Consider the following 24572-nt stretch of genomic DNA (forward strand, 5'->3'; position numbering starts at 1 on the left):
GCAACAGTCTTATGATTTCTGCTTTTTGGTTTCATCTCCTTCTCTGACACTATCAGCAGAAGTAATACTGAACTTGACACAATGAACTGCATAATTAGTGCTACACTATTCTTGTCAGGTAAGACAACTTTGTGCATTCTGAATTTGCCTTTTGTTCTCTAATTATAAGTTTTTGCAAACTGTGAAAATATGACTTTAGTGTTTCTACTAAATAAAGCACAGTGACATTTTTCAGTAAAACACTATATATATTTCTTGTGGTATTAAAAACCAGCAGGTACTACATATTAGAAGTGAAACCATATCATTTAGATTTACATTTGCAATGGTCATTTCTTTATTTACATTTCATTATCTCTGAATCAAACTACCTGCTGAACTCTACAATCAGCTTAGTTTGCTTGTAAAAATAGCTTCATTACTAAAGTTTTTTGTTTTACTATTGTTGAAGTGTACTGAGTAAAAAAAAGTATTTCCTAAATAGTCATACTGAAAGTAACTGAAAGTAAAACAAACACAAAAATCCAACGACATAAAATCCAAAATGATTTTGATGATTTCATGTGTTCATTATACATATCTGTTTGTTTTGTTCAGTGCTACTAAGAATTGGAAGCTTTTCACAAAAATGTCACATCATACTTTGATTCAAGTTAATCTGTCACTGCATCGACCTTTGCTACTGTTGGCTATTATTTTATATTTTATGACAGAATAGAAATTCATGTCTGTGTAAAAATTGAGAAGAAGCGTTAATTTAAACAAAAGAAAAAAGAACAAAGGCTGAGGGAAATATACTATGAGTCAAAAGTGTGGACATACCTTCTCATTTAATGGTTTTTCTTTATATTGATGACTATTTATATTGTATATTCTCACTGAAGGCATCAAAAATATGAATGAACACATATGGAATTATGTGGTCGACAAAAACGTGTGAAATAATTAAAACATGTTTTATAGTTTACATTTTTCAAAACAACCATACTTTGCTTTGATTACTGCTTTGCACACTCTTGGCATTCTCTTGATGAGCTTCATGAGGTCGTCACCTGAAACGGTTTTCCAACAGTCTTGAAGGAGTTCCAAGAGATGCTGAGCACTTGTTGGCTCTTTTGCCTTCACTTTGCGGTTCATCTCATCCCAAACCATCTCGATTGGGTTTAGGTCAGGTGACTGTGGAGGACAGGCCGTCTGGCACAGCACTCCATCACTCTCCTTCTTGGTCAAATAGCCCTTACACAGGCTGGAGGTGTGTTTGGGGTCATTGACCTGTTGGAAAATAAATGATGGTCCAACTAAACACAAACCAGATGGGATGGCATGTCACTGCAGGATGCTGTGGTAGCCATGCTGGTTCAGTGTGCTTTCAATTTTGAATAAATCCCCAGAAGTGTCACCAGTAAAGCACCTCCACACTATCACACCTCTTCCTCCATGCTTCACGGCGGAAGCCATGCATGTAGAGACAATCTGTTTGCACTCACCAAAGACAGGGGGGGTGGAACCAAAGATCTCAAATTTGGACTCATCAGACCAAAGCACAGATTTCCACCGGTCTAATGTTCATTCCTTGTGTTTCTTGGCCCAAAAAAATCTCTTCTGCTTGTTGCTTTTCCTTAGTTGTGGTTTCTTAGCAGCTATTTGACCATAAAGGCCTGATTCACACAGTCTCCTCTGATCAGTTGATGTAGAGATGTGTCTGCTACTGGAACTCTGTGTGGCATTTATCTGGGCTCGAATCTGAGGTGCTGTTAACTTGCAATTTCTGAGGTTGGTGACTCGAATGAATGTATCCTCAGCAGCAGAGGGGACTCTTGGTCTTCCTTTGCTGGGGCGGTCCTCATGTGAGCCAGTTTCATCGTAGCGCTTGATGGTTTTTGTGACTGCACTTGGGGACACATTCAAAGCAATTTTCCAGACTGACTGACCTTCAGTTCTTAAAGTAATGATGGACAGTCGTTTCTCTTTACTTAGCTGATTGGTTCTTTCCATAATATGACATAGGGCTGTCAGCTGTGTACCAACCTAAATTTTGCACAATACAACAAGAGTTTGCAATGCTGTCAACAATGCAAAGTGTGTGTATGACAAAGTTTTTCTTTATTCCTTTTAAAGCCACAAAAAACAAGTTGAATGTATCGTGCTGATGACGTAGAGCATTAGATAACTTTATATTTCTGGAAACTTAAACATCATGAAGCTGTCATTGTTGAACAAGCAAAAGTGTTATATGATGTCACAATGACTGTCCTTAGCATGCCCAAAAAAAGAAGGCTTTGTTTTTGTAACAAAAAACCCCAACAGGACAGTTTAGGTGTAGCTTTGTTTTCAACAACGACTTCCTTATGTGTGGTTGTAGATTTTCACTATAGAATGATTATATCAGAAAATATTTACGTTTCTACAGTGAAATTTAAGTTTAAATTTGAAGGGAAAATTTGTTCTGAGCCACAATGTTCAGAACTTTAAAATGTCTGGCTTTGGTGCTCTCTAGTGGTAACAACATAAACTTATGGTTAAGAAAATGATTGGAGGCCTATAACCACATTATCATCCTTTACAGTGGCTTTAAATAAAATTACTGATGTCCATCTTTCTTTTTTAATTCCCAGTGTTAAATGCTACACTTAGTTTCAATATTGATCCTGTGCCTTGGAAGACCCTAAGGAACCCTGCTGCTGGTTTTGGCTACCAGGTGGTGCAAAGACAATCAGAGTAAGTCAGGACATGCATTGATATGTTAAAAGTGGGTTTACAGCCGCATGTTTAAGATTTCTGGTATTTATTTTTTATTTATTTATATTACTTTTTATTTCATATGGACATAAAGAGTTTATTGTGTGGATGCCCTCAAAGGCATCCACACTATTGTTTTCCTGTTTCTCTTTATTCTTTATTATTCTAGTTGCTTCCGTACGTTTTTCGCCGTGGAACTAGTCCCACAGTTTTTATCCGATTTTAAACTTTAAAAAATTCTGCTCTTTCTGCTAATGATGGCTATGACTTTTGGTGCTCATATCTTCCATACTGTTTGAGATATTGAATTTTTTTTACAATATTTTTGCCCATTGAAATGCATGGAACACATTATCAATGTGGTCACTTATTTCTGCTTGCTGGGCTGAGTTGTGTTTTAGCTCAGTGAGATGAGCAGCCGTTCTCAGACTGGGAGGCCGGAGTTCAAATCCCGCTTATGGCAACATTTGTTTCAGTTAACAGTTAAACTTTTTTAACTCTTTTCATCACAAATTTCAGCTATTTCACCTCTTTTCAGCAAAATTTTCAGTTTTTTCTGCTGTTTTCAGAAAAAACTCTTTTCAGCAGAAATTCTGCTGATCCACCTCTTTTCACCAGTATTTTGAGCTTTTTCACCTCTTTTCAGCTTTTTCAGCTTTTTCTTGTGTTTTCTGCAGAATTTTCAGTTTTTTCACCTCTTTTAATTTGAAAGTCTGTTGCATCTGTTTTCAGCTGAATTTTCAGTTTATTCACCTCTTTTCAGCACATAGTTTTACTTCTTCTGCTCTTTTCAACAGATTCCACTGCAAGGCATCCACACAGCATTTTCGCAGGAAATGCAAATTTTTCTAGTTTAATTACAGTTTGCTTTCTAGACTTACATGATTGACTGGATTTTTTTTTCTCAGTTTGCTCGTCAGTGCTCCACTGGAACAGCATTCACAAAATGGAAGAGGGAAAATATATAAGTGCACCATCTCTTCCCAAAACTGCCAGAATATACCACTTCAAGGTAGGTAACCATTCATTTCTAAATGAGCTAAAACTCTGATAGTAAGTATTTTTCCATCAAAGAAACTCTCCACAGATCCTGTCACATACATTTGTTAAATCAAATCACAGTTAAAGTAGATTTCCAAATTAGATATCTTAGTACATAACATTCAGCCTTAACATTAAATTAACTTTCCAACTGATGATGAAACAAGAACAGATACAAAATATTATTATTAAGATAAATGTATTAAGATTTTACTTTTGTAATTGCTTAAATTTTGACAATAGCGACAAACAACAGTAAAATTGAGTTCTGCTTTGCATTTCTTCCTGTTGAAAATGTGCCAGACAAAGGGATGTTAACACTATTGCGTTTATCTCTTGTTTACAATATAGAGTTAATGCAGCTTCTGATAGTTATCATGTCAAATAGGAAAGTGTTTTATTTATTATTTATTTTTATTTTATGATGCTTTTCAGTCATTAGTTTCACTTGTTTTCTTCCTTTCTTCTTTTATGATTGTTTTAACAAATATATAATGCTTTCACTGCAGCACCAGGTTTTGCAGTCAACATGTCGTTTGGTTTGACAATGAAAAGTGAGCCCACGAACCAAAACACTGTGGTGAGTTATTGAACTGCAGACTCTTTTTTATAATTTAATGTAATTTAATTTTTTTTCTTTAAATAGATAAATTAACTTCCACAGGTCAGCAGATACAGGAATCATGCACGAATGTCTTTTTTTCAGATTTGTTTGATTTTATATGGAATTAATCATGTGACATGGAAATATTAAGCCCGCTGTATTATGGCATCTTGACTTTGTCTCCTCTCAGGTGTGTGGTCCAACCATTCCAAAAGAGTGCAGAAGTATCATCATGTACAACGGTGTGTGCTTTCAGATAGGCCCTTCAAATACATTTGGAACACCCATCCCTTCTTCTCCTCCAGGTAACAGTAGATTGTGTTTGTGATAATATCCCCTCTCTCTCTGCCTCTCTCTCTCTCTCTCTCACACACACACACACACACACCATGCATATCACTACTCCTGGTGCCTAAATACACCAAATAAATGCCCTCTAAAATGTTTTAAGCAGACACTGTAAAGAGACTATGTTTAAATATGCGGTATTCATGGACCCTTTACTAAGGTGCAAAATCCTTTTGGTTGCATGATATGAGTGTGAAAAAATATTAAAATTATCGCTTAAAAATTAAATTAATTTTGAATCCATCTCTTTGACAGAGTGCCGAACACAAGTAGCCATTGCCTTTCTGTTGGATGGTTCAGGCAGCGTATCTTCTACTGATTTTCAAACAATGAAGAATTTTGTGAAAGAACTAATCAAATCATTACTATCAAGTGACACACAGGTGAGCAGCTGTTGTCCCTCTGTCAGAAAAATCATAGCAAAGTCATAAAATAGCTACATTTTTATTTGGATTATTTTTTTCTCTTTTTTTTCAGTTTTCGGTTTCCCAGTTCTCTAATTCACCGGAGGTTCACTTTAACTTTCAAAAATTTTCCTCATCTGGATCAGTGGACAATGAGATCAATGGAATCAGACAGAGTGGGGGGGTTACTTACACAGCTAAGGCCATTAGACATGTTGTGTAAGTAATGCAGCAATAATACTGAAGCACTGCAGTTACATTATTGTCTGGACTTCCTGTCCAGATGACTTTTCTGTGAATCTGGAAAAACACTAATCTGACTGTGTGACTGAGGGAAGCCTTTGAAAAAGAGACACTGTACAAACTCGTGCTTCAGAGTATCATCTTCTGCAGACTTACATCTGAAAAAAAAACCTTATATTTTCTTGTTTTTTACAAAAGTTAAAAAACAAAAACAAAAACAAAACAGAATGAGGCATGCTGAAGTAATAATCATGCAATAATCATGTACCCGACAGAATATAATTTACAAGATAGACTGTAAAACAATGTTTTGAAATTGTTATTTTTTTAAATTTCACAGGGACAATGTTTTCACACCACAAAGAGATTCCAGACAAAATGTGAAGAAGGTCTTGATAGTAATTACTGATGGAGAATCTAATGATCGGCATGATCTGGGAGGTGCAGCACAGCAAGCAGAGAGTAAAAACATTGTTCGATTTTCTATTGGGGTAAGTACTTCCATTATATTAACTTGGAGAATGTTGAGTTTTATACTAATAATGGATTTTGTTCAGTTGTCACACCACAGTCAAATTATGCTGCACTAAGGGGACACAAGTCCTGAGCAACTCACTCACTACAGCTCCAGAAGCTGCATGGCCATAAAGATCCAATGCTATGAAATTCCTGTCAGACAGTTTTTGTGCTCTAAATGTTTTCATTTTGGAATAATACCACTTAGAGTCAATTATGGAATATACAGGAGCAATGACTTGTTGCAGCAGTCATATCGTATTACAGTATCATGCTTAAATTCAGTGAGCTCTTCAGAATGATTCACTCATTCACAAATATTTGTAAATTCAGACTGCATGGCTAAGTGACTGATTTTTTATGCCTGTAGTAATGTGACTAAAAACACCTGAGTTCAGAGATTAAGAGTTGTGCTTATATACTGGCCACACATTTGAATATACAGTTTTGTCCATATAGTGCATTTATTTGGACCAATTTATTCATTTAAATAAAAGCTAATCTCACTGACCATGTAAACTTAAAATGAAGTTTCTTAAATAAGTGAAAGAGCTGACTTATTGATGGAAACATGATATATGTGTGTAATACAAATACAGCTAGTAGAGGAAAAAAGATGTATAAAAACTAATTTACAACATGAGATAAATGTTATCTTAGATTTGGGTTCTATTCAGTGTTAGAAAGTTTAATACCTGTGTGTACATTTTATTATAAATCATATAAATCATCAAGAGAAGTTTAACGACTGTATTGTAATAGATAGAGCAAATCATTATGCATAGTATGAGGACTCAAACATGTTTGTCAACAATTGTAGGTGGGGAATGCATTTACTAAAACTGAAGCAAAACGAGAACTGGACACCATTGCATCGTCTCCCTCAGACAAACACGTCTTTCAAGTGAAGAACTTCAACGCACTTGAAGTAATAAGACAGAATCTGCAGGACAAAATTTTCTCCATTGAAGGTACAAACATAAATTTATTGTTACAACTTTGTTAAAGTTCCTGTAAATGTTCCGAAAATTCAAATAATTACATTATATTGAATGCTACTTTCAGCTGTTCACTTATTCACAAGGATTTTTTTCACATTCATTACGAGGATCTGTGTCCTTCTGGAACTGAAGCAGTAAACTTTCATTTGTTGTGTAAACTGCTACACTAAGAAGCAACTAAAATGACCACATTGTATTAACTTTATTGTATTTTATTCATTAGAGTCACATTTTAAATTAAATGTAACTTTACATTTGTGAAATGAACAATAAATGCTCCCTTCTATAATAAACGGTAAAAACATCATTTAAGATACTTGAAGAATAATAAAAGAATTAACCTGCAAAATGGAATTTGTTGTATTGTGTCTCTCTTTTACCTTCTCATGTATTTTTCTGTTAAGGATCTCAAAGCATTGGAGAGTCGCTGAAAATGGAAATGTCTCAAGAGGGATTCAGTGCAGTTTATGTGCCTGAGGTAATTAAAACCACCTGAAAGATTCACATGTGCCTGTCGGGCAGTTTTTATGACCTATAGGCAAAAGGACAGTTATACAGTTACATCAGTTTAATAAATTATATATGAAATGTATTTTCTGTCTGCACTGTAGGGAATTCAGATGTCTATTGTTGGTGCAAACCAGTGGAAGGGAGGCTACATGCAATACACAACAGGAGGCCAGAAGGTGAAAACATATGAGGATGTGTCTTTTGAGCCTGACAGCTATCTTGGTAAGAATATTACAGCTTTTACAATCTAACTCATACACATGTGATCATGTACATACACAGCTCTGCTCCAGTTCTTTCATGCAGACACACTAATAAGTTTGCAAAATGGACACAATTTAAGAGGAGGAATCTTAATCTGTCTCCTCCTTTTGAATACCTAAATTCTAGGTTACTCCATGGCAATTGCTAAAACCCGGCGTGGTTCTCTGACAGTTGTTGGTGCTCCAAGATATAAACACAGAGGAGTTGTGGTCGCTGTTAACAGAGAAAGCTTTGAAAACCAAAAGATTGAGCCCCTTTCATCACAGGTATGTGTTTACAGCAAGACAGATCTGAATGAGATTGTAAAGTGTATATAAATTACTTTCTCAAATAAAAAAAAAAAAAAAAAATGTGTTCCTTACACAGTATCAGACTGGTGAATATTTCGGGGCAGAGGTGTGTGCCATGGACATAAATAATGATGACATCACTGATCTAATCTTCATATCAGCCCCAATGTACATGGAGCCTGATAGAGAGGGAAGAGTTTATGTTTGCAGATTAACTGGTTTGGTAAATCACAGTTTTATCTAATCCAATTAAATTAATCAGTTTGTTTGTCATTTTGTAATTGACCATAAAATATTAATTCCCCTCATTTCAGTTTGTCGAGTGTAATTTTGATGATCCATTAGTACTAAGAGGACATGCAGCTGTCAAAGGAAGGTTCGGCTCTTCTCTTGCTGTTCTGCCTGATCTAAACTCAGATGGATTCAGGGATTTGGCAGTTGGAGCACCTTTGGAGAATAATGGTGAAGGCAGCATCTACATATTTAATGGTGAAGGAGGAGGAAGAATCAGTCCTACTTACTCACAGGTGCACAACACCAGAGAACTCACAAAGGTGGCTAAACTCATTTAGCACAATACAATCTGCAGCTTGATTAATTAAAATATTTCCATATCTACAGAGAATTACTGGCTCTGAGGTCGAGTCAGGGCTGAAGTTCTTTGGCCTGTCAATCAGTCAGTCGTCTTTTGACCAGAGTGGTGATGGACTGCCTGACTTAGCGGTGGGTTCAAAGGGCACAGTTGTCTTACTGAGGTAAGTCCAAGATAGTGTAATTGTACATTACTGTCTTCTATTGTAATTCTGCAGTATTTGTTGATATACATATTTACAGTATGCATTAATGACCAAATATTTAGGTACATTTTAAAGTTCATTATTATAAGAATGGCACAGATTTTTATAATCTCATATTTATATTTTATAAAAAGCATTAATTATTTATTATACATTATTACATAAATCATTAACTCTAATTTACAGCATTTCTGGTAAGAATTTTGGTGTTTGGGGTATGATTTAGAGCCTTTTTCACTTTTTGTTAAGTTTTTAGTTTTGGAGTTTCCAGTGTTCCTTTATACTTAATTTCCCCTCTGAATTATTAGTTTATTATTTTCAGTTTGTGTTTTGTTTCCCTGTTCCCTATTTCCCTTGTTATCTGGTGTGTTTATATTGTCTGAGTCTTCATGTGTTCCTTGTTGTATCATCACTCTACACTGCATGTTTACCCTGTTTGCTTTTGTTTTGAAAAGCAGCATTAAAGCAACTTTTGGAGTTTGTTTCTTGGGTCCATATTTTCTCTTCCACACAGCTTAACCCAGACAGTTAGATGAAATCAAACGTTCTCTTTCAAAAAGGAAATCCTCCCCTTTAACAGGAAGAAACCTCTGGCTGAACAAGGCTCAGGGAGGGGCAGCCATCTGCCATATTGTTCATGTGTCTTTTCTTACTTTCCAGATCAAGACCCATAGTAATGGTGAGAGCTGAGGTATCGTTTAGCCCAAAGAAAATCCCTACACAGAATTCAGACTGCTCAAAACCATTGGAGAACACAGCTGAAATCTGCTTTACCATGAGCAGAGTGTCTACAGTCAACACAGGTTCATCATCCTTCTCACTTCTTCTAAACCACTGTCCATCATTGTATTTTTAATGTATGTACGTTTACAATATTTAAATCAAATTCTGTTTCTCTTTTTTAGCTCAAGCAATGATTCATTACACTATAACACTGGATGCCACTCGCAAGCCTCCAAACAACCGAGCGTACATCAGTGGGAAACAACGAGAGCAGTCTGGATCAGTTACTGTTGACTTAGGAAGAAAAGCATGTTCAGATATAAAATTCCTCATTGAGGTAAGATCTAAGTTTTAAGTCATTAAACACTAGATTTTGTTTAAATAATTTATTTTTAAGACTCATCCAAAATTGAATCTAAACCTCTTCTTGCAGGCTTGTCCCGAGGACGCTCTCAGTGATCTTTCCAATGAGCTCAAATTCAGGTTTAATGGTTTGGCCTCAAACACAAATCCCAGACCAAGTCTTGCCCCGCAGGCCCAAACAACAACCATTCATCCTGTAAGTAACTTACAAAAACTCCATTAACCGACCGACTGAGACTAGTGTTTATGAAGTTATGAGAAACCTTTACGTTTGCCCTTACCTTTACTGAATCCATGTTATTATAGTCATCTGACTAATACTTCTTTGAGAGACTTCTGCTGAAGTACTGGAAGTAAATGATTCACCATTAGTGCAGTGATGGTCTGTTTAAAGCTGAGCCCATGAGGACCTTCTGCCTGTTCACAAATAAACATCAAATAGAAAAAAATGTATATATATATATTTTTTTATTTTAAGTTTAAGTTTAAGTTCATAAGCAATTCAACACCCCGGTCAAAAACATAAACATGAAATATACTCTACATATAAGTTATAATATAAGATAAATAAATGTACTTGTCCACTAGTTGATTACAAAACCATGTGGGGGCAGGGACCTCACAGCACAAGCAACCTACTCCCAACCTATTATATGACTGTGCTGTATGTTATTATATATAATGGGGGTTTTTTTCTATAATGTCTACAAATGTCAAGAACTCACAAGCAAAGTGAGACCACATCATAGTGCATGTTTAAACAAGGAAGGTTTATTCATCAAAATTATTTATAGATTAAATAGACATAACATTATTTTGTCCATGTTCAAAGCACAACAGTAGCCTGATATCAGACAGAAATGTCACATGATGTTAAACAGACGCTTAAATAACCAACTGAACTCTGTAGAGTGACAAGTATCATAAAGAAGTTCATTTTAATTTGTAGATTCAAGCTGCTCTTCATATTTTTGGCCACCAGATGTCACCAAAGAGGATTGTGTCCAAACACTGAGTAATGAGTTTGTGATGTGTTACACACAAAATAGTATTTTACTTATTGCCGGTAATCAGAACGTCCTAATTCACAGCCTTGTGCAGTGGGATCTTCCTGCATACAAGCTGTACCAAGAACTATATAGTTTTTTACTTTTACCTTTACTTTCTCTACTCTACTTTCTCACTGACGAGAACTTGTGCATTTGTGCTGCTTCAACAGTAGCAACAAATTTGAACTTTTGAAAAAAGAACAAATTCAAAATACACAAACCTTCATCTTATTCAAAGTGATTCTGTCTAAGATCAGTTTCTTGGCTGTGCAGGGGACTAAGATGTTTTCCAGAAGTGGATGAAGAATATTAACAAAAATGTTGTTCCTGGTATAAAGTACCACTACTTGGTAAAACACACAAACTGGCTGCTACTCATTAGCAACCAGCCATTTTTCCTCTTGGCCATCAAGTATTAATTAATGACTGATTGATGCTTGTTTTATTTTTGAATGCAGGTGGTGTGAAGGCAACCCCTCTACCTGCAGAGAATGTTTGCAGAGTTGTCAGATGACTTAATATCACTGTTACAAATCTTCTAAATGTTACTGTCTCTTATTATTTTTGTATATTTTAACATTTTTTTCGTTCATCTGTCAAAACAAATACCAACCAAAATATCAAAAAGTATGTCAGTGCCACACATTATTATTTATTATAACTTTATTACTAAATTTTCAAACTGTAAATTACGATTACTTTTATTATGTGACGAAATAACAATCTCTGTGGTACCATTTGTCAACATATCTATCATATTGTTCATGTGAGAAATGTAAATACATGTAGTATAGCACCTTGGAGAAACAGCGAAAAGATAACAATGACAAAAAGACTTTGCCATCAGTTTGTTACCTGTTGAAGTTCAGGGTCTGGCTGCTGGCCTGTGGTCGACATTCACTCGGCATATTGTCTGTGCAGGTGATTGCAAAGAGCTGAAGTTGTGTTAACAGGGAAATGCAGTTTTTCTCTGCTCCTTATGCAGTTTACACTTTTCCATCATGCTCTCATTCTTTATGAATAAAAGTACTGTCCATACCCACGCTGTAGACCACACCATTGCTTTCCTTCTCTGGCAGACGAACTGAAATCAGCTAACTGTAGTGCAAGTACAAGTGGAACAGATGAGTGAAATCGAGAGGCAAGCAGACTAGCAATTCCAAGGAATTGAACTAATCCAAACCTTTCTTCATTCCCATCTCTAGGTCAAAGGTCAAGGTCAAATTTAATTATATAGCACATTTTCAGACTGCTTAAGTGCTTAACAATATAAAAATGCCATTAAAAAGAGACAATGTAAAACAATAATAACAATATAAAACAATGATAGAACAATAAAAGAATTAAAACAATAACTAAGACTATTAAAGTAAAACCATAATGCTTGGGTCATAGTGTGTTAAAAGCCAGGGCATAAAAATGTGTCTTTAGTAGTGATTTAAATTGATCAAGTGTTTGTGCAGATCTAATATTTAGGGGGAGACTATTCCAAAGTCTGGGACCTGCCACAGAGAAGGCTCTATCGCCACGAGATTTGAGACTAGTCCGTGGGATGGAAAGCATTAATTTTGAGCTAGACCTCATGGTTTTTCCTGAAGCATAAACAGAAAGGAGCTCAGACAGGTAAGAAGGGGCTCGGGCGTTAAGCGACTTAAAAACAAAAAGTAAAAGTTTAAATTGGATCCTGTAGGAGACAGGAAGCCAGTGTAGAGAAGCTAAAACTGGGGTTATATCCCCTCTCCGTTTGGTACCAGTTAGCAGGCGAGCAGCTGCACTTTGGACCATCTGAAGATGATGAATGGAGGCCTGGTCGAGACCAAAATACAATGAATTGCAGTAGTCCAACCTGCAAGTAAGGAAGAGGTGAATAACACGTTCAAAGACGTTAGCCGGGAGGTATGGCTTTACCTTGGCTAGCTGTCTTAACTGAAAGAAGCAGGACTGGACTACTGCACTCACCTGCTCTCACCACTGCATTGCCTTCTAGTTCAGTTTACCTTTTAAGTCCTTTTAATTCTTGCAGTGTTACAGATGATAACTGTGGGTTTTTTGTGTGTATATATTAAATTCCATTTTCTGTCTTTGTAAAGTTTCATTTTGTTGATTTTATTGCCTTTATACCACATGTGGTAACTTGAAAAAAATAATTAGTTACCAGTTACTGATTACTTCTCAAAAAAGTAATCCCATTACTTTACTGATTACTTATTTTCCAAAGTAATTAGTTACTTAGTTACTTTTCAAAAATACAATACACAACCTGAATACGTAAGAAAGCAATAGACATTTCAGCCCAATTCAATTTTTTTATGCATAATCCATCATATAAAATTGAATCAAATGGAAAGCCTCTTTCTAAAAATTGTTTTATTCGTTTTAATCTTTCAATTTTATGCACATTGCATTAAGCAAAAATGAAATTATATGCAACAGTATTTGACATTTAAACGTATTTTCTGCATATTCCAGCATATAAAATAAAATATTTTTTTGTCTCCACTCACTCTTTCAAATAGATGCAAGTAAAACGCAGCAAAAATTAAATAAAATCACAGATTTAGCAGCACTAACACCTGTTGCTCTTAAATCTGTTGTCTTCAACCTGTTGTCACCTGTTTAGCACAATGACTGTTGGTTTAGCAGGAGAGGGGCGGGTGGAGGTTTTCCTGGTGCCGCAGTGTTCATGTCAGTGGAGGGATCCGGGGGTTTCTCTGTGAATTTCACATTCCCGTGGCAGTGTGCTCGGTGTTTGCTCAGATTTGAAGTTTAATTTTTTGCTGTGGAAAGAAGTTTTCTTCCCACACACAGTGTACAGTGGATGCTAATGTTTTTGTCACTTTTTATGGGATAACACTTAAAGTAATGTAAGTACGTCCACACTTTAAACGCTGCATGGTCGTACTCTCTCCTGCAATTCATATTATATATGAATATATCCATACAACCATTTATTTAGTCTTTAAATAATGTATAATGTGTACTTTTCCATCATGCTCTCTTCCACAGTTAGGGTTTGAGATCAACTGTGGCACTGACAACAAATGTGTTGATAACCTGAAAGTGGATTTCAACTTCACCAGGTGAGGCACAGTTACAAAACTGAAGCTTTGCTTGTGTGTCTTAACCATCATTAATATTTTGGAAACTGGTGACACTCAGTTTTTATTTGTGTTTTGTGCTAACCAGAAAATATTAGATTGTTAACTGATTGAAAAGGGATGGTAAAAATATTTTCTCATTTAGCATCATTATCTTAGAACAGCCATTTTTACCGTACTGTGAGCTGAAAATTTGCATGGTTTATCAAAGCTCAAAGTACATTATATTTGGTATACTGTGACATTAGTATGGCTGTAGTCTTGTTTTGTTTTCCCTTTATTCTGATCCAGCTTCATACTCTACAGATCCTCAGAGGTTAAAGTGGGCATTGATGAGCTTTTGGATGTCACAGTCACAGTGGAGAACAGAGGAGAAAACTCCTACAACAGTCGTGTTATTCTCACGTACCCAGTTGGACTCTCCTACAGAAAGTTCACGAGTCAGCAGGTAAGGTATCAAGATGATGTCTGTATCAGTTCATCACTGATCTGCTGCTCTTCCAATCCATTCAGGGGTCATTTTATTTTCTAATAAAGGGAAGAATTGAGTGCAACTCCGTGGACAGTGAAGATGGTTTATCACGAGGAAGGACAGACTGCACTATTGACAAGCCAATTTTCAAGAGCAAAACAGAGGTTTGTTTTTTATTTGTATTTGTACAGACCATCTTTCTTTGCTTTGTTTCTTTTGTTCTGATTTTTGCACAATTTAAAGACAAAGAGAAGTCACTTATCTCCCTCATTCAATTAAGGCTTCCTTCATTGTCTCCTATGGGATTGACACCAACAGTCAACTTGAGAGGAAGATCTTTGTCACTGCAAATGTCACCAGGTACTCTTCCTTTGGTACAGATACAGATAATTTATAAAACAGCCCCACAGATACAGAACCTTTTTTTTCTTCTCTCTTTCAGTGGAAATCAGGAGCATGCCACTACAAGTGAACTCTACAAACAGAAATCGATTGATGTGAAATACAGCATTTTTATCACATTTGAAAGGCATGAGCTGTTTTACTTGATATAACATGAATTATTTGGAAAGTAATACAACTTTTAAATTCTATCAAAACATTTTTTATTGATTATTATTTTATTATCATGTGAAGCTCCTTCAGCAGCCACAATTTAACCCCTGGAATGAATAACTCACAGGAAGCAGTCCAACAAATAATCAAGGTAAAAACATGACTTCATTTAATATCAATATTTTTTAAAGTTCATTGCACTGTGTCAGTGTGTCAGAACTAATGCTTGGTTTTGTCTTTTTGGTTATATGGTTCAACTCTCATTATTAAGAGGCTAACCTTTAGTAAAATTTAATACTAACAAGCAATGAAAGCAATGTAGTTTACTAAACATTAGTTATGATGTAATTTCTGCAATTGTTGTAATAAATAAAGCTGATCAGAGACATTTTGTGATAAAGATTTCATTACTGATCAGTGAGCCCAGAGAGCGAACGCTGCTGTTTAATCCAAGTTAATGTTGAACCACTGTAGACAGTCGTAGTCATGTGTATCCATTCATATGCTTGTGACAACCGGTTATATAACACTAAATTGGCAGCACTCAAAACACAAGTTACATCTTTTATACTGTCTGTAATTTATGAACTCTTTATGAAACAAATATTATAACATTCACTTTCCATTTTATAACAGCTCTCCAAATAATTTTTAAATCTAAATTACAATTTGTTTATTAACGTTTTTATGTTTTTGAAACTCCATATCAACTTTACATCAACTGTCAAGATAATTTTCAATAAATCAATTATTAACCATTTAATTCATTTTTATTTATTATTATTTCACCCCAAAAAAACCTATTAGTTAAAGCTGATTCATAAAATCTTAATTTTAACAGTGGTTATTTTCTTTATTTTTTCTTTTTTTTAGATTACAAACTATATCAGAGCATTTAATTTCACTGTGGTGATCAGGGTTCCAGTGAAGCTTGGTGAAAAAGATATTTGGATGGATTTGAGCAACTTACAGGTAATTTATGTGTCAGACGTTTTAGCTGCTGACTTCAAACTGTTTGTGTTACATTAGGATGAATCAAAAACACTTAAAATTATTTTCAGATTGCAGACTGTCAGAGAGGAAATGATGAAGAACCGCTTAACAAAGAATTTGTTGCTGAAATACAAAAATATAAAGTAGTGGTGAGTATGCCTCCACACTTTTCCTGCTGTAATTTAACCTAATTCTAAATACATGTATATAAAATGATCTTACTCTGAATCACAGCTTGGTTACATTCAGCCTTCTTTAAATCCCCCACAGGACTGCTCTGTAGCCACGTGCAGAGTGTTCAAGTGCAACACATCCATGGGAATATGGGAGAGTAGGATGTATGAAATTTCTGCCAACTTCAGTTCAGGATGGATAGAGCAGGTAGTTGATGTGTATTTTATGTTAAGTGTCGTATTAGTAAATATTTTTAGAATTAAAACAACTGACTCCATATATATCTCTTCTTAAATTAAACAGCAATGCATATCTAATTCAGGCTCATCTCATTCTGGTTTTTTTTTTTGTTAGATTGGATTTCAATCTGCCAAATTCCTCTTGACCAGCACAGCCAGTCTGGAGTACGACAAAAACCAGTACATCTACTTTTCAGCGTGGACTAAAAATAATCCTCCTGTCCACAAGGTGATTACACATTATTTTCTCTCCTTTAAGTTAAACAAGATGATGAATTTTATAAAAATATGTCACCTCATCTCTTAGATTGAGGCAGAGATAGAAGTGTATTCTGAACCAGATTACATTAAAGAGATAATTGGAGGATACATTGGAGGTTTGGCTGTTACTGCTTTATTCACTGTTGGCCTGTACAAGGTGAGAAAGTCTATACTTCTGTTTTTTCAGTCACTCACACAGCTTCATGAAATAAGAGAATACATGATTTAAAATTCTTAAACGTTGATTTTTTTTAGTTCTTTTCATTATTCATGGTGCGACTCTAATACGTGAATACAATCATTTTACACAATACATTTTGTCTTCCTAGGCTGGATATTTCAAGAGAGATTACAAAGAGATGATCAAATAAAATCCTGAAGAAGCAGAGGGTCCAGGTACGGATGGAGGTGCAACCACAACAGAATAAAAAAATATTCATTCACTTTACTTTCCTCAGCCACCAGATATTGTAATGCTGGTTGCAGGGTTTTTTTTGTTTGTTGGTTTGTTCTTTAGCTTTTTGTAGAAATGTGACGCTCATATAGTTGACTGACTGAAGAAAAAACAGTTTACTGTCTGACATCATTCCCTCATTTATGCATTTACTACTGAATGATGAGGTTCACAGTCAGAACCCTCAACAGGAGCCACAAAAAAAACTGAAGACATCAAAGTAAATTTTACTTTAAGAAAATACCATATGTAGTCCTTTAGACTTATAGTTTTTTAGGGTCTGTCTGAGCAGGAAAATACAATTGTTAATTAACTACTTAGATCACACAGGTACCTGAAGGCAAAATATCACAAGTAGACATGGGTCTCTAGAAATCATATAGAAAAATAGAAATCATTAGGAATTGATTTCTCATGTATTATTCTTATAATTTGGATCCTTAAATGAAATAGACTGAAGGTTTAATATAACTATCTGAGAAGATGGAGTGATTATGTCCTGTGAAGTATTATAGTGGGAAATGTAAAATAGCTTATGAAGAATATGCTCATGACTGCACATCTAAATTTAACATTTTCTATGTTTATATTTTTACAAACATCATTTGAGTATGATGAATGTAAATTTGTGTGAAATTAAATATATGTGCTTAAAAAGATTTAGCTTGAGAAAGAAATCAGCTGTAATTTGTTAAAACTGTCACTCATTATGTAAATTGCTTTGTTCATCAATAAATAAAATATATAATAATTGCTTCTGAAATATGTCAAAACATCATTTTTATGCTTAATCAACATTTAATATAGTCATGATGTAATTAAAATTACATTTTTATTTTGTACTTAAATTTACACCATTTTTAATTAGACAACAGCATCAGAATGCACAGAATAGACATATTTATGTATAATTAGCTCACAGAAACACATCAAAACACTTCAAAATAATGAAGTTTTCTAGTTAGAAATGTAAACTTCTTTTGAAATGTTTATGTGAATTAGTTTCTTCATTTTGATCTGAGCATCATCAGTACATTAAATAAATATGAATGGGTGGACAACAGGAACATGGAGATAATGAGGACAGCAAAAGACAGCAATAAGGAAAATCAGTAATCTGGTGAAATCTTGTCAAAAGTGCTGCAGGAGATGATGTTTCACCAACAATCTCCTGTAAGAATGACCCAAATCTTCAGGTGTTGGTAAAGATGTCAACATCTGCATGGCTCACTTTACGTCCACTGATTGTTACGACAGCAACTTGGAACCATGAAGACGCTGCTATTATCTCCCTGTGGATGTAAAACAGGATTCATAATCAGTGAGATCCAAACAGTCTGAAAGCTGTATATGTATATTTTTTCCATTCATATTCAGACTCACTTGAGGGTCTTGTTAGAGACCAGGACAGGTGTAGTTGCTGTCTGAGTCCAGCCCGCTGGAGATGAACTGCACAAATCCTGGCCTATTAGAGCGAATGTGGGACTTGATCCAGGACTGGTAACGGGACACTCTGGAGTAGACTCCTGCCAGATTGGGCCGAGCACAACCAGATCCAAAACTTACAATTCCAGACTGGACCCAAACACAGCCCTGTTTACTCACCATTGGACCTCCTGAGTCTCCCTGTAGAGATGAAGAGGACACATCTGAGGATCTTTGAAACACCTGATTATGTAACCAAATGAGATGAGGAAGCCTACCTGGCATGAGTCTTTGCCTCCTGCCAGAACACCAGCACAGATCATGTTGTCTGTGACTGTGCCCACTCCATTCAGGCAGTTACACTGTCTGTTTCCCACAACTGGCACCTCCACTTCTTGCAGCGTTTGAGGGAAGGGTAAGGCCACTGATGGGAAGAAAGATGAGGAGCTGTTTACACATAAACCAATGAACTACAGAACACATGAACACTGAAACACCAACACCAGGATCACCTCCCTCTTTGACTGCACCCCAGCCAGTCACCCAGTTATCAGTGCCATTGTTGAACACACTGCCACTCGCTGCCAGGCACACAGGTCTGATGTAGTCAGTGAATCTGACTGGTGAGGAGAGTCTGAGCAGAGCGATGTCGTTGTTGTTGGTCACACTGTCGTAGTTTGGGTGCAAAATGATTTTGACAACATTTCTGGACACTTTGTTTGGATTTTCACCCTGCAGACTCTGAAGACCAAGAGAAACCGTCCACCCAGACGGACTTGAACTAAAGTTATAGAAATTAAAAGAAAATATAGAAGTTTTGTCAAAAAAATGCACTGTAAACATTTTTCTTTATGCTGCATTTGAGCTGGAAAAGTAAGAAAGCCTGAGTCAGTATTTTAACATTTATGTTGATGAAATGTTTCAGGAATATCATAATTTTCTGAATTCCCAATCTTCAAAGTCCTGTTCCAGCTGGATCAGTTTAGGTATAAAGATTAAACAGATGTTACTCACCCAGAGAAGCAGTGAGCAGCAGACATCACCCACTCTTTGTTGATGAGGGAACCGCCACAAAAATGTTCACCAAATATCTGCACGCTGACCTGCCACGGCCAGTATCCAGGTGGAGCATCTTCACCTCCGACTATCCTGCCATTGAGTGGAGCAGTGCCACATACTGAAACAAAGATCAGCAGGATCAAACTTCAGAAGCAACGTAAATCATTGTGAACACATGGAAAACATTTTTTCCGTGTTTTTATCTGCATCCCCAGTGATTTTTTTTTATTTTAAAATGCATAAGTAATATTTTTTTTAATAATCTTAATTAATAATTATTTTTTCTTTTCTTTTTTTTTTAAGTCAGAGAAACTGTTGTTTTTACCTACCATCAGGCTGAGCATTTGATTCTGGAAAGAAACACAACAGGATCAGTGTTGTTCATGAGAGGAGACAATTTTCAGTAAGATCCTATTTTTAAAAAGTTTTAAGTGAAAATATACATTTGCGTCTACATTTTAAATTAAAACATTTATGTTGCATGCACATGTTGGCATAAGCCTGACTTACCTGCAGACAGGAGGCTCAACAAAGCCAATAAATGAATCCACTCCTTCAACGCCATTGTGCAACTGTACAGTTCTTGTGTGTCCCTCTTTTTAGACTATTCTCCCAACCATAGGTGAGTGGCAAATATATAAGTGTGACACCTATATTTGCCCCTCCCATGTGCACAACCCACGGCTGAAGCATTTCCTGCTTCCTTTAATTTCTGGGACAAAGACTTAAAGACCACTGTGCACTTTTTAAAAGATTGCAGGGTTTTTTATATGTTATGTGTATTATATTTTTAATAAACATGAATATTGCCAGTAGATTTCATCAAAGACTTCTGCCCTTTTCACAGTTCATTATTGTTACATTCATATTCATCTCGGAGTCAATGAAAAACCTCCCTGTGGACTCCAACCAAATAAGGAGAGTGAATATGTAAGATATTTAAAGACTGAGAAACCATCATCTGTTAAGATTGTGGTGGAATTCTGTACAAGTGTCAGTTGTCACTGATGTGTCAGTTGTGTGTTTCAGCACCTGGGTTTACTATACAAACATAAAATGATATTTCAATGACAAAATATTTACTGGTTTTGTCATGTGTCTTAATGACTATCCAGTATCATGTTGTCATGATGTGACAATTATTTACATCACATTCAGAAACAATGACTCTTTCTCTTTACACCCTAAAACAAAATTTGTTTATGTTAATTTTCTCCCTCATCATTAACCATTGCATACTTAATGGTTTTAAAACATAATTTTTTTATAAATGTTTATAAAGTATTCAGACTTTTTAAAAATTCAACGTAATTTCAGCTGTGATATTCTAAACTACCTGAAATTAAAGATTTATCCAGATAAAGTCATGTTAAATTATTTTGTAAGATAACCAAGGCACATGCAGCTGCAGAAGAAATTTCAAATCACGAGACTAAAGCAATTTCTGCAGAGCTCTGAGACCGAACAAACACGACTCTTCCTAGAGCTGGCCTGGTTGACCAACTAATGATCTGATAGGCCTCTGAAAGTGAAGTGACCAAATATCTGGTGATCATTCTGAGTAAGCTTCAGAAATCCTGCAAACAATCTCAGTGCAGCACTCCAACATATCTTATGGCAGTGGCCAGATGGTTGGTCTCAGTTCTATGAATCATCAGTTGGGGGGGTGGGGGGTACCTAAGATTAGCTATCAGGTTATTTTTAGCTGATTACAACTAATCACAAGTAATCATCAACAATTAACCTGACAAAAACTGTGCAATGGGTGACATTCTGTGCAAGAGTGTTTATGTGGATTAGGGTTCTATTTATGACCTAATGACTGTGTTATAACTCTTTTTTTATACTTCTTTTGTAAATATATTTAAACTTTCTTCCCTTGACACCGCAGGGACTGCACTTAATTTTGTTGTGACATAAAGATAATCTGATTCTGATTCAATACAGTGCAGCATAAAAGTGGCAGCATTGTGCTATAGCAATGTTTTTCAACTAATTAAAACCTGTTTAGACTGATCAGAAACGGAATGGAGAAATGCAAAGAGACATTATCAATGTAAATCTGGAGCTCTTTTCTGTTGGTTTTGAAGGTAAATATACCACAGGCCCGGGAATGAAAGTCCTAAACAGAGAAGATGTACTTTACACAAACGTACCTTAAAAAAGAAAAGAAAAAGTCTCGCAAAAGCTGGCTTGTTGTCAGCATTCAGTTTAATGGAACTAGTGGCTTTCACATCTGGAAAAAAAAAACACCACCAATGGTGCAAAGTATATACGTATTTTAGAGCAACATATACTCCAATCCAGATGACATCTTTCTTTAGAAAAGGCCTTGCATATTTCAGCAAGACAATGGTCAACCACATATACTACACTAATTACAAAAGCACTGCTTTGCAGCAGAAGAGTCGAGGGGCTGAACTGGCCTGCCTGCAGTCAAAAATTTCACCAACCAAAAACTGAAAATTTGGCCTGTCATGAAACATAGCATACAACAAAGAAGATACAAGACTGATGAGCAGTGAGGGTCCAGTCTCAGACAAGAATTGGACAACATTCCCTTCTCAAAAAACCCAGAAGCTGATCTTCTCAATTCCCAGAAGTATTGCAGTCATCAAATTCAAAATGACACAATTTTCCCCTTAAAATTGTAGATGATCTCATTTTAAACATTTCATAAATTTCTTATGTTATATTGTGAATTTCATGAGGTTTGCAAATCAGTGCTTTAAGTTTTTATTTACACTTTGCACAGCATCTTTTTCGTAGTTGGGTTTTTAAGTACAAACATTCTGATATCTTTTCCCTTGTCCGTCGGGAATACTAAGTGTAGACTGATGAGGGCAAAAGAAAAATGTATATAACTGTATGATGAGCTACCAATAACAAAATGTGTAGTACAGAAAAAAACACTTTCTGAATGCACTGTGTGACTTATTTAAAAATACAAATACACATATTACTAATAAGATTAAATGCTATAACTACAGTCTGGCATCAGTTAGCTGAGTTATTCATCTTGATTCCTGCAAAAGACAGCACATGATACAAATCACGGGATTTGGTCATCATAATCAAAAAATAACTGTCAGCAGATGATGGTTAGGAAGGGTGGATTGTTATCAAGTCCTCACACATATAGACAAGTGACAAATGTGGGGATTAGGTGTTTTTGTTATGTTTCAGGGGTTTGTTGATTCTAATGTTCCACTTATAGAAAGCGTTCATTGGTTTATTCAATATTGCGGCTCTTTAAATCAACGGCCACAGCAGGCTAAACATGAGGACACTGACGACGTGCAACAATAAACACTTGAAATGCACTTCTGAGCTATTTGTTCCTTTTATTCCATGTTGCACTGTCGAAGACCCACAAATCAGTACATTGGATCAAATGTAATACAAATGCACACACTGCACAAAAAAAAAAAAAAAACATGACTGCAACTCACAAAATATTACACCAATTTTTGTGCCAAACTGCAACATCAGACTAAAGCATCAACTAGTGCATCAAACTATACATCAAGCTGCGGTCAACAGAAAGTTTCCCCTCATGCTCACCCCACCTTTCTGCTTATCACACAGCAGGTTTCAGTAAACAGGTGAGTGCAACCACATTTATCATGTAATACACACCCATGAGTGATGCCCCACAACTGTGCACCACTACAGTGTGTTGATTTAAACCAACCCTCTTAATCCAAAAAAGGAAAAACTCATTTATTGCTCTTACATCCAATAAAGAATCATTTCTGTCCAAATGGGAGTGGTCTATTTCTTATTGGCAGGGTATTTACAGTGTGCAAAGGATAACTGAATGGTTTGATGAGTATGGAAATGATATAAATGCAATGCTATGGCCTTTTCAGTCAGCAAATTAGCCCTCATCCTACTGATATATTTAAATCTCTGGGTCCAGGGTATAATTTATGGAGGACCACAAGAGCCACGCGCATCGAAATAAAAATCTCTGTGCTTTAATAATGAATTGTAGAATAAATTCTGCAATTGTAAATTCATTTTTGAATTCCAATTTAATAAACTGCATTTCAAAATCCTTTTTCCAATTGCATTTCAAAATCCTTTTTCCAATTGCACTTTAATAAACTGCATTTTAAAATCCTTTTTTCAGTTGCACTTTAATAAACTGCAGTTCAAAATCCTTTTTCCACTTGCAATTTAATAAACTGCAGTTCAAAATCCTTTTTCCACTTGCAATTTAATAAACTGCAGGTCAAAATCCTTTTTCCACCTGCAATTTAATAAACTGCAGTTCAAAATCCTTTTTCCACTTGCAATTTAATAAACTGCAGTTCAAAATCCTTTTCCACTTGCAATTTAATAAACTGCAGGTCAAAATCCTTTTTCCACTTGCAATTTAATAAACTGCAGGTCAAAATCCTTTTCCACCTGCAATTTAATAAACTGCAGTTCAAAATCCTTTTTCCACCTGCAATTTAATAAACTGCAGTTGAAAATCCATTTCCCTTTCCTGTTCGCTCCGGGATTAGCTGCTGGATTAGCTCCTGGATTAGCTGCTGGATTAGCTCTTCGATTAACAACTTGCTGGAGGCTATTCAAATTAGCCACACCGTGGGATGTAAGGAGCTCTCTGATTGGTTGGTCAGACACAGGCTGTCTGCCAGCCTGGATTTTTCTAGCTCATAGCTTCGCCCTGCTAGGAAGCGTGTGTTCTTGTACAAAGGCCGTTCAGCGTCGGGATTTACACTCGGCTCGACACGGATATGTGAAGAATGAAGGGACCCTGCAGCGAAACGGAGAGCCAACCTCTGACTGAGTGCCTGTCAACACAGTCTGACCACCTGTTGAAGGTAAGGTGCTAACGTGGCTAACGCTAGCATCACCGCACGTAGCCCGTTATTTTAAGATCATCTTAGCTAATGAAAGTTTTACGTCGCAGCTGTACGAGCTCGCTACGTGTTTTGT

At 35.9% G+C, this 24572-nt stretch overlaps 2 protein-coding genes across 2 annotated transcripts; one reads left to right on the forward strand and one right to left on the reverse strand.

Annotated features, from left to right (window-relative positions):
• The first annotated feature begins 44 nt into the window (after positions 1 to 44).
• LOC116317816 (integrin alpha-X-like) lies at positions 45 to 17785 on the forward strand. The gene is made up of 30 exons (XM_039616628.1): positions 45 to 118; positions 2616 to 2718; positions 3648 to 3751; positions 4290 to 4360; positions 4575 to 4689; positions 4988 to 5115; positions 5210 to 5355; positions 5720 to 5870; positions 6716 to 6866; positions 7301 to 7374; positions 7508 to 7628; positions 7797 to 7936; positions 8037 to 8183; positions 8275 to 8487; positions 8582 to 8715; positions 9418 to 9560; positions 9663 to 9817; positions 9914 to 10039; positions 13899 to 13972; positions 14297 to 14438; positions 14528 to 14626; positions 14743 to 14822; positions 14905 to 14991; positions 15099 to 15168; positions 15891 to 15989; positions 16079 to 16159; positions 16281 to 16391; positions 16539 to 16652; positions 16731 to 16841; positions 17014 to 17785. Exons 1-30 carry the CDS (start codon positions 82 to 84, stop codon positions 17053 to 17055), a joined length of 3369 nt encoding a protein of 1122 aa, XP_039472562.1. The 5' UTR covers positions 45 to 81; the 3' UTR covers positions 17056 to 17785.
• Positions 17786 to 18014: 229 nt separating this feature from the next.
• On the reverse strand, positions 18015 to 22430 carry LOC116317815 (prostasin-like). The gene is made up of 8 exons (XM_039616618.1): positions 20133 to 22430; positions 19952 to 19972; positions 19578 to 19740; positions 19076 to 19344; positions 18842 to 18987; positions 18744 to 18764; positions 18522 to 18664; positions 18015 to 18430 (listed from the first exon to the last, which is right to left on the reverse strand). Exons 1-8 carry the CDS (start codon positions 20185 to 20187, stop codon positions 18331 to 18333), a joined length of 918 nt encoding a protein of 305 aa, XP_039472552.1. The 5' UTR covers positions 20188 to 22430; the 3' UTR covers positions 18015 to 18330.
• Between the last annotated feature and the right edge of the window lie 2142 nt (positions 22431 to 24572).

The sequence above is a fragment of the Oreochromis aureus genome, linkage group 8, assembly GCF_013358895.1.
Source record: "Oreochromis aureus strain Israel breed Guangdong linkage group 8, ZZ_aureus, whole genome shotgun sequence".
NCBI lineage: Eukaryota > Metazoa > Chordata > Actinopteri > Cichliformes > Cichlidae > Oreochromis > Oreochromis aureus.

Bases quoted from the DNA above. Each gene is read 5' to 3' on its own strand.
- LOC116317816 (XM_039616628.1), top strand. From the start codon at position 82: ATGAACTGCATAATTAGTGCTACACTATTCTTGTCAG. The intron at 10,040-13,898 runs GTAAGTAACTTA...TCTCTTCCACAG, and splicing joins AAACAACAACCATTCATCCT to TTAGGGTTTGAGATCAACTG. The intron at 14,992-15,098 runs GCATGAGCTGTT...TATCATGTGAAG, and splicing joins ATTTTTATCACATTTGAAAG to CTCCTTCAGCAGCCACAATT.
- LOC116317815 (XM_039616618.1), bottom strand. From the start codon at position 20,187: ATGGCGTTGAAGGAGTGGATTCATTTATTGGCTTTGTTGAGCCTCCTG. The intron at 19,973-20,132 runs GTAAGTCAGGCT...GTTTCTTTCCAG, and splicing joins GTTGAGCCTCCTGTCTGCAG to AATCAAATGCTCAGCCTGAT. The intron at 18,988-19,075 runs GTGATCCTGGTG...TCTTCCCATCAG, and splicing joins GGGTGCAGTCAAAGAGGGAG to TGGCCTTACCCTTCCCTCAA.